General features: G+C 31.0%; 2 protein-coding genes across 3 annotated transcripts; one reads left to right on the top strand and one right to left on the bottom strand.

Annotated features, from left to right (window-relative positions):
- The first annotated feature begins 55 nt into the window (after positions 1-55).
- Positions 56-1,237, top strand: LOC149911208 (uncharacterized). The gene is made up of 3 exons (XM_090118979.1): positions 56-215; positions 507-566; positions 911-1,237. Exons 1-3 carry the CDS (start codon positions 172-174, stop codon positions 1,203-1,205), a joined length of 399 nt encoding a protein of 132 aa, XP_089975105.1. The 5' UTR covers positions 56-171; the 3' UTR covers positions 1,206-1,237.
- A 3,359-nt stretch (positions 1,238-4,596) lies between these two features.
- Dpck (Dephospho-CoA kinase) lies at positions 4,597-8,178 on the bottom strand. 2 transcript variants are annotated; one of them, XM_090112307.1, is made up of 5 exons: positions 8,049-8,178; positions 7,794-7,971; positions 7,179-7,470; positions 6,593-6,796; positions 4,597-4,722 (listed from the first exon to the last, which is right to left on the bottom strand). In XM_090112307.1, the coding sequence occupies exons 2-5, from the start codon at positions 7,903-7,905 to the stop codon at positions 4,626-4,628; spliced, it is 705 nt and encodes a 234-aa protein (XP_089968433.1). In that variant the 5' UTR covers positions 7,906-7,971; positions 8,049-8,178; the 3' UTR covers positions 4,597-4,625. The 2 variants fall into 2 exon arrangements, with proteins under 2 accessions (XP_089968433.1, XP_089968506.1); XM_090112380.1 differs by having other exon boundaries at positions 7,794-7,968; positions 8,049-8,171.
- Between the last annotated feature and the right edge of the window lie 402 nt (positions 8,179-8,580).

Here is an 8,580-nt window from a genome sequence, read left to right as displayed (position 1 = left end):
TTTTGCCTACATAAGAACCAACAATTTTTACATTTTGTGGATTATATCATATGAAGGTTATATTGCGATGAATAAAAAATATATTATTTGATATTGCGAAGCAATAAAATTGGAAATAAAGTTTTGCACGCGCTCCGATTACTTGCGCGATAGAAAATATTGAAAGCAAAAATGTTTTTACTGTTTGCATTATTAAATATATTTGGAGCTTTTGTGTAAGTATACCCCTAATTTTTAAATTTTATTGGAGTTGCGTAACGAATGGTTTTGAATTGAACCTGTCCGCGAATTTGTTCCGAAAAGGATCTGAATATCTCATTTTCGAACTTTGACGATATTTACCTACGAAAATTTCTACAGATTTAACAATAGGAAATTCCAGTGTGATTTTATAAACATCGATCTATAACAAACCTTAAAATAATGCGGTGTTATATGCTTACGTTTTTTATTATCTAGGTACCTACCTACCTTAAATTATTATCTATTGCCCTTATACTTTCCAGGATAATTGTCAGTGAAAAAGAAAAGATGCCTCGATATGTTGTTGAAGAAGGTGTTAAACCGTAAGTACATTGTTAACAAAAAATCACAAAAAAATGTTACTTAAAATTATCTTATTCATCTTATTATATGAGTATAGAGGTAGGTATCTACCTAGTAATTATGAGACTGTAATACTGTATTGAAAAATATGTTCTATGGGCATTTCACTCGGAAATATAGTTGATATGCACTTAAGGTATCATATAAGTAACGATTCATATACATAATATTATAATAACTACTGTAAGCCTTCTGGTATAAAGACATACCTAATGATTGTATATTGGATTGACTTGTATTTGTGTTTGGTTCATAAGTATACTTAGTTACAATAACGAACATAATGGTTTTTATTTTATTTCAGACCAATTTTCGGTTCATACAGTTACAACCCTCTTACGCAAACGTTCGATGTACAGGATGAAACATCAAGCAAAGGCAGTGTAATTCAAATTCAAATATATAATAAAACAAATACGGAAAATGAACATGGGAAAACGGAAGACTTATCACGTGTTTTTAGAAAGAATGTCGTATCGAATAGGCCAAGATCTTTGAAAACGTTAAACTGGTGGCCTCTCTTTGGGAAAAACAAAACGAACATTTTTTTTAAGACAATGACAACGAAGAAGCAGAAGACAAAGTTAAATGAAATATAAAAAGGAAGCTGTATAATAGGTATAAGAGAGGATTGAGGAATACATCCATGTGGGAAATTTTGTTTGTACAAGCCTACACAAACAGAAATAATAATGGAAAACAAACAAAATAAATTTCCTTTTATGCCAACAATATAGTTTATACCTAGTTCAGTTACGATTTCGCAACGACTACATTTTTTTGTAAAAATAAATTTATATACCTACATAGTTAGGTAGTATATTCATTGCAAATATAAGCAAATTAACCTAAAACACTTTCCTACCTACTTTCGCAAAAAAAAATAATAGTTAAAAAAAACTAAAAAACACGCTTTTTATAGAAAACCGAACTAAAAAATAGAAATTTTTTATCAAATTAGTGTATTGTCATCGGTCCTCAATAAATCTACAAAGTTTGAACGAAATCTGGCCGTTTAAAGTGGGTCAAAATCGCGCCCAAAGAAGTCGATTACAAACATACAGGTGAAGCTAATTAAAAAAAAAAATTAGGTCCGACACGAGCAACTGCGCAAAGCTAGTTCTAATTTTCCTGCTTTCATGCTCTAACGATTAGATAATAAAATAGCATGTAAAATTCCGTAAGTTGAAGACATTTGGAAAGGACAATAGATTAATATACAATTTCATCAATCACTAGGTACATAAGTAGTATAAAACAAAGTCGCTTTTTCTGTCCCTATGTCCCTTTGTATGCTTAAAATCTTTAAAACTACGCAACGGATTTTGATGCGGTTTTTTTAATAGATAGAGTGATTCAAGAGGAAGGTTTTAGTATAAAATTTATTAAGTTTAGACAAAGCGGGCGAAGCCGTGGGCGGAAAGCTAGTATAGGTAATATAAACTCTAGTATTGTACTCACATTGTACTTGCATGTATTGTCATCGGTCCTTGATAAGGATACAAAGTTTGAATTAAATGACTGTATATTTAATTCAAACTTTGTATCTTCTAAGTGAATTAAAATCGACACTTAACGTACGTACAGGTTATAACCACAGTATTACAATATTTCCTACAGTACGGCGACGAATGTACTTGCATAGAGAAACGAAGAGGAACTGGCGGCGGGACGGGCGGCGCGGGCCACTGTACTGAAAACACGCTTAGTTTGCAGTATACTAAGCGCGAAAGGACGACGTAGTCGTATTTTACTATACTAATATTATAAAGACGAAAGATTTGTATGTATGTATGTATGGTTTTCACGCATAAACTACTGAACCGATTACAATGAAATTTAATACACATATAGAGGGTAACTTGGATTAACACATAGGATAGGTTTTATCCCGGAAATCCCACGGGAATGGGAACTATGCGGGTTTTCCTTTGAAAACGCGGACGAAGCCGCAGGCGGAAATCTAGTTGTATAATAATTTTATTATACATAGATACTTACATATTCTATAATGGCGCGCACAAACTGTTCTGTGTATGGATGTAAATCTACATTGAAATCCCAGAAGTTATTAAGATATTTTAGATAGATTGTATTTTTATCTGTAGAATTTTAATCAAAACTGTGTATATGTTGTTCTCATTCTAGTCTTGTCAGATTGTTCATCCCAATGCGAATGCATTATTTAGATTTAATGTTATAATAGACTATTAAGAACATCCTAAAATAAAGTGTCTACGTAAATTATATATTTATGAACAAATAATTACATTAGATTTAATATTCGCAATTATTTTGAATGTACATATGAATAAATTAGTACATCATAATATTAATAATCACAATTGTTTTATTTCCCATTTGTTACAACCCTAGCATATTTTCGTGTGTCAGCGTAACCTACACTGGAAGCGGCATCCCACGACAACAAAGGCGTTGCCTTACTGTAGGAAATAACATTGTAATTTACTGTGTTATAACAACCGTGTTGAAAATAGCAACAATACAAACATGTATTAAATTGCTAAAACATTATATGTACGACTATCACTTCCTCTATGGGGACGGTTTTGTTTGTATAGCAAAAGACTTTTAAATTTAAAGATCGTTTCGTTATTATGTTAGGGTACCTAGGTATATAGTAGGTATACGTACTGACTACTGACGTACATACATCTAGTAGGTAACTACCTAATTATTATTGAACAGATAGTATTTGCTATTTATATTATTTTATTTAATTTATAACGCACGTGAAAGTAGCAGTATCGAACTAAACGGTAATTGCATTCATCTTCAGCATATCCAAATTACATGAAAACGGCCTAACCTATCCTAAGTATTTAATAGTAACTAGGTATGTAATAAAAAGTAATGAATTACAGTAAATATTCAAAATATTGCTATTGAAGTAGGTACTGTATATTGTTCTCTTTTAATATATTAAAGCTGAAGAGAATGTTTGTTTGCTTGGGTTTAACACGATATTCTCAGGAACTATGAAGCCGATTTGAAAAATTCTTCCAGTTTATTTCGAAGATCATCATCGAAGAAGGCATCGTCATCATATATTATAACAGAAGCGGAGCAATGCGGGTAAAATCGCGGGGCACAGTTAGTTATTTATATGTATATGCAAATAAGTCCCATCACCGGATAAATACTCACCGTGATCGCTTCGTAAATTTAATTTTTGAATGAATCACTTCAATATAATCACATTCATTAAAATAGCCATATATATCACAAATTAAGAAGCTTAAAAAGTTAAAACCACTTCATATGTATCGAACTTGTCAACGTTGTATGCATTATATGAGTATCCAAGACTACGGCAGTAATTTACGTACGGCTATTACAGTATAAATGTATCGTAGGCATATCTATAATAATTGGCCATTCGCTTTCCCATTAATATATTATCATTGGCCCCAGAAACAATCAATGCAAAGTAGAACGAAGTAGGTATTTACATATAAAATGGGGATCCCCCTCGTGCCTCGCCTGACTAAATTTAAAAGAATAATAAGGGTTTTGAAGTAAATATGCTCTAGTTCACTGAAATAATATTAACTATATATCTTATGCATACTAATTACTATACAATATGCTTTCGATTATGCGATATTTATTTATCTAATATGCGCCCTTCACCTTACGTAATTATAAATGACATCATGAATTGTGTTGCAAATTTTAGCCTTCAGATTATTATGTAGTAGTTCAATAGTTACTTACTTTATCTTGCATTTTTAATATATTATGCTAAAATATCTGGCATTCATATTCAAAGTATGTACAACACACAAATTTCCATTCAAGTCTCACGTAAGATATCATAAAAAATATTATAGTCATAATTTATTCATCCACAAAATTCATTATTTAAAAATTAATTCATAGTAACCTTTCATGTAAAATTAGTCCCAATTCTCCAAGGTTAGAGGTCAAATACATATTGTTCAAAGGTTTAAATAAATAAACTATACATTAACTTGTGATGTGTTTATTATTTACCCTTATGTTACTGGTTCATTCTGGAAAAACTTAAATATAAAATTGGTAACTCCAAAGAACACAGACAAAATTGCAATCAATATAATTGCTCTAAAGTACCTGCAACAAAAAAAAAAATTAAATAGGATCATAAATATAATAAAATATTAATAAATATTTCAGGAAAATTTTCCCACACGGCACGATCTGATCCCATACTTCTTGCTGCTTCTGCTTTCGCTTGTGTTATGGAAACCAGATCGCTGATAAATATACATATATAAATTTTAAATAAATACTTATTAATCCAGTCTGTAGGTATTTATGCTCTACAAAAGGTGGCGTAGAAAATGTTTTGAAACGATATTGTTTAGGTATGAAAGGTTATTCAAAATCCAAGTTTTCGACCTTGACGGACCCAGGCGCTAGCCGCCATCTTGAATTAAAGGTGCTAAAATTAGGTATATTTTGAATAACTTCTCAATTGTTTACTAAATCACAAAAGTGTCTATGAGGGGTTCAAAGAAGACAAAATTACCTACATTTTTTTCATACATGATTATTCTGTAAGTCTTAAAGGTAAAAAGTTACAAGCGACGGAAATAATAATATTTACAGAAATCATATAATTTTAATTTTGTTTAAAAATTGTACAGCTATCATTTTTTAATTCTCTTTGATGGCCCGGGCTGGTTAATGGTGGCTTCTTCATTATCGTCGCTGAAATTTTCTGTTTCATTGTCTGTATTTTTAGTTTCCAACCATGAAATTTCGTCATCATGACCAGAAGAAATCGAAGACGCTGGAGCACGCTTTCTAGTAACTTTTTACGGAGGGGACATGGATAAGGAATCCTTAGAAGATATCCGATATGAACGATTCGTAAAGTTATCAATAAAAAGTAAATTTAATCGACGAAATTTCATGGTTGGAAACTAAAAATACAGACAATGAAACAGAAAATTTCAGCGACGATAATGAAGAAGCCACCATTAACCAGCCCGGGCCATCAAAAAGAATAAAAAAAGATTGCTGCACAATTTTTAAACAAAATTAAAATTATATGATTTCTGTAAATATATTATTTCTGTCGCTTGTAACTTTCTACCTTTAAGACTTACAGAATAATCATGTAGCAAAAAAATGTAGGTAATTTTGTCTTCTTTGAACCCCTCATAGACACTTTTGTGATTTAGTAAACAATTGAGAAGTTATTTAAAATATACCTAATTTTAGCACCTTTAATTCAAGATGGCGGCTAGCGCCTGGGTCCGTCAAGGTCGAAAACTTGGATTTTTATTAACCTTTCATACCTAAACAATATTGTTTCAAAACATTTTCTACGCCACCTTTTGTAGAGCAGAGGCTTTTATATTTCCCCACAGACTGGACTATATATAGATAATTAACACCCAGACACAGAGCAAACACCTATGTTCATCACACAAATATTTGCCCCAGGTGGGAATCGAACCCACAACCTCTGGCTTGGAAGGCAGGGCCACTACCAACCGGTCAATATATGAAATAGGATCAATATTATTTTATATTTGAGTTGTTAATTTTAGCTATCTAATTTTCAAACTCTAATTCCAACCTAAGTACAATTGTACAATTAATACATTTAAACTGGCAATAAAATATATCTGATATTCATTAAAACTGTTAAGTACCTAAGCTCTTATATTAAAACCAGCAGTATAAAATTAGTTAACATTATCTGTCAGTTAAAATGGCAGATAACATTTGAAAATACATATATAAAAAGTGTCAAGCCAATCAGGGACATTATCAGCAGTGAAACCAAGGGGGCATTCAAGTATTATGTAACGCAATTTGGGGGGAGGTCTCGAAAAACGTTACGATGCGTTACTGTATTACAGAAAAGTACGTTACAAGGGGGGAGAGGGATCAAAAATCTTCAAAAATTGTGTTATGTATTACTTGAACGCTATCCAAACCAAAATATTGATTAATAAAAATGACATACCATGTAAACTTGGAATGTTTCAAAAGTCTTATAATGCTCTCAGTTTGTTGCCTTGTAGTCAATATATCACCAGAGTTATCTATAACGAAATGCGATTTAGCAACCTTCCTCTCCAGTGGCATTTGACAGCTGATCCTCTTCTTAGCCACATTCTCGGCGAAGTCATTTCTCTTACACAATCTTTCCAGCTGTTGATGATCCTCACTGAGAATAGTTTAAGTCAATCAATATTTAAAAATACTTGACACCTATTGAAAAAGTAAAATGAAAAAAAAAGGAAGGTGGAATTCCACCATGGAAATAAATACAAATCTAGTTATTTGAAAGGATGCGGGTTCGAGTCCCACCTTGTGATCGAATTTTTTCTATTCTTTATAAATTTATAAATAAAAATGAGTATGGAGTTTCCTTGTAGTGAAAGTGAGTATAAAGTGTTATGAAAATAACTCAATAGTTTATTCCGATAGATCTTTACCAACTTTTACAGAAACTCATCATCAAACAATAGATGTAATAACAAAAAAAATTACTCAGCTTGACATATTTACTTGAAAAGAAATAAAATTTATTAGCAAGGTGATCTTACCATACAACTGTGATGATTTTGTGCATAAAAGTAAGCATTTTCCCCGTTTCAAAGAGCAGTGGAACCTCCATGACTATATAACTGTGGCCAGTGAAAAAGTAATTAAATGCCATTCTCATCATAGAACTTTGTATTCTTGGATGTGTTATACTATTGAGCTTCATCCGTTTATCGCGATCATTAAAAACAATTTCACCCAGCTTCAGTCTGTTCACTTTACCATCTGGATTGAGGACTTCATCTCCAAAATACTGCTTCACTTCTTTCCATGCTTTTGTTCCTGGCTCCAGCACTATGAAATAATCAAACAGCGTGTTGACAATTATCAAGAAAAGAAGCACAGAAGTAATATTTTTTTAAGATTTTGTAGAAATAAGACAAGACTTTTTTATAAATAATTTCCCAATTCTATAGGTAAAAAGATTTATCCATATTGACAACATGCTTTAACTATTTTCGTCTATGGTGGATTCATATTTAATATTCACATATTCATTTTTATTCTACAAGAAAAACAAAATGGTAATGTCAAATGTGTATATAATAATATTGGCGTACCTATTCAAGTATTTATAATATTAAATTAGGTATATTGTACAAAAATAGCGTACAAACCTTTTCTAGCTATTTCATCTGCATCGATTACTGCTATACCATTTTCACGGAATATAGATAACACTGTACTTTTCCCAGTTGCTAAACCTCCTGTGAGCCCCACGATGAACATTTTCGTTGCAAATTATTGTTTCAATATGTTTCACAGTTTATTAAAATTCAAAATAAATTTTAACTACTAAAACAATAACAACTTATTAATCGATATTCGTTACGAATAATAAATTCATTTTTATTGGATTAATTTAAATTCACCTTGAGCCTTTGCGAATAGACTTCTTCAAGTACATGTTGAAAAATATTAATAGGCACTTTGAATATATAATTAATTGCAATGTTACAAAAACTAATATCAATAAAGACAACAATCGTCAATAGGTAGGTAACTCAAGGAAAAGTAACAGACGTCATGTGTCAGCTGTCTAAACTAAAAAATTAAAAATGAATGCGATTTACATTTTACGTAGACCGTATACCTAGTTTAGTTTAATTTATATTTATTATTCTTCTCAAACTCAACTAAATGAAATAAATAAATAAACTGAAAATATACATATAATTTACGAAATTTAATTTTATAAAATAACCATTGTTGTGTGTGTGTTTATAATAATAAATCATATCGTAGTTGAAGAAGCTATAATAGAAAATATACGTACGATACGTACATATTTGGAAACAATAAAGTTAACTCTGTAATATTTGGGGCACAAGTCCATTTTTTAAGGATAATTTGCAATTAATTTTCGCAATAATTGAAACTGAAATTGACAAAACAATAAGCAAA

This window comes from Colias eurytheme, chromosome 1, assembly GCF_061535395.1.
Source record: "Colias eurytheme isolate Ceu_HAF_F1 chromosome 1, ilColEury1 Martin Lab GWU primary, whole genome shotgun sequence".
In the NCBI taxonomy this organism is placed as follows: domain Eukaryota; kingdom Metazoa; phylum Arthropoda; class Insecta; order Lepidoptera; family Pieridae; genus Colias; species Colias eurytheme.
The sequence above is the reverse complement of the archived record's forward strand: the minus strand, read 5'-3'. Positions and strand labels throughout refer to the sequence as shown.

Bases quoted from the DNA above. Each gene is read 5' to 3' on its own strand.
- LOC149911208 (XM_090118979.1), top strand. From the start codon at position 172: ATGTTTTTACTGTTTGCATTATTAAATATATTTGGAGCTTTTGT. The intron at 216-506 runs GTAAGTATACCC...TATACTTTCCAG, and splicing joins AATATATTTGGAGCTTTTGT to GATAATTGTCAGTGAAAAAG. The intron at 567-910 runs GTAAGTACATTG...ATTTTATTTCAG, and splicing joins GTTGAAGAAGGTGTTAAACC to ACCAATTTTCGGTTCATACA.
- Dpck (XM_090112307.1), bottom strand. From the start codon at position 7,905: ATGTTCATCGTGGGGCTCACAGGAGGTTTAGCAACTGGGAAAAGTACA. The intron at 6,797-7,178 runs GTAAGATCACCT...AACTATTCTCAG, and splicing joins AAAATCATCACAGTTGTATG to TGAGGATCATCAACAGCTGG. The intron at 4,723-6,592 runs GTATGTCATTTT...TTTTTGTTGCAG, and splicing joins AAACATTCCAAGTTTACATG to GTACTTTAGAGCAATTATAT.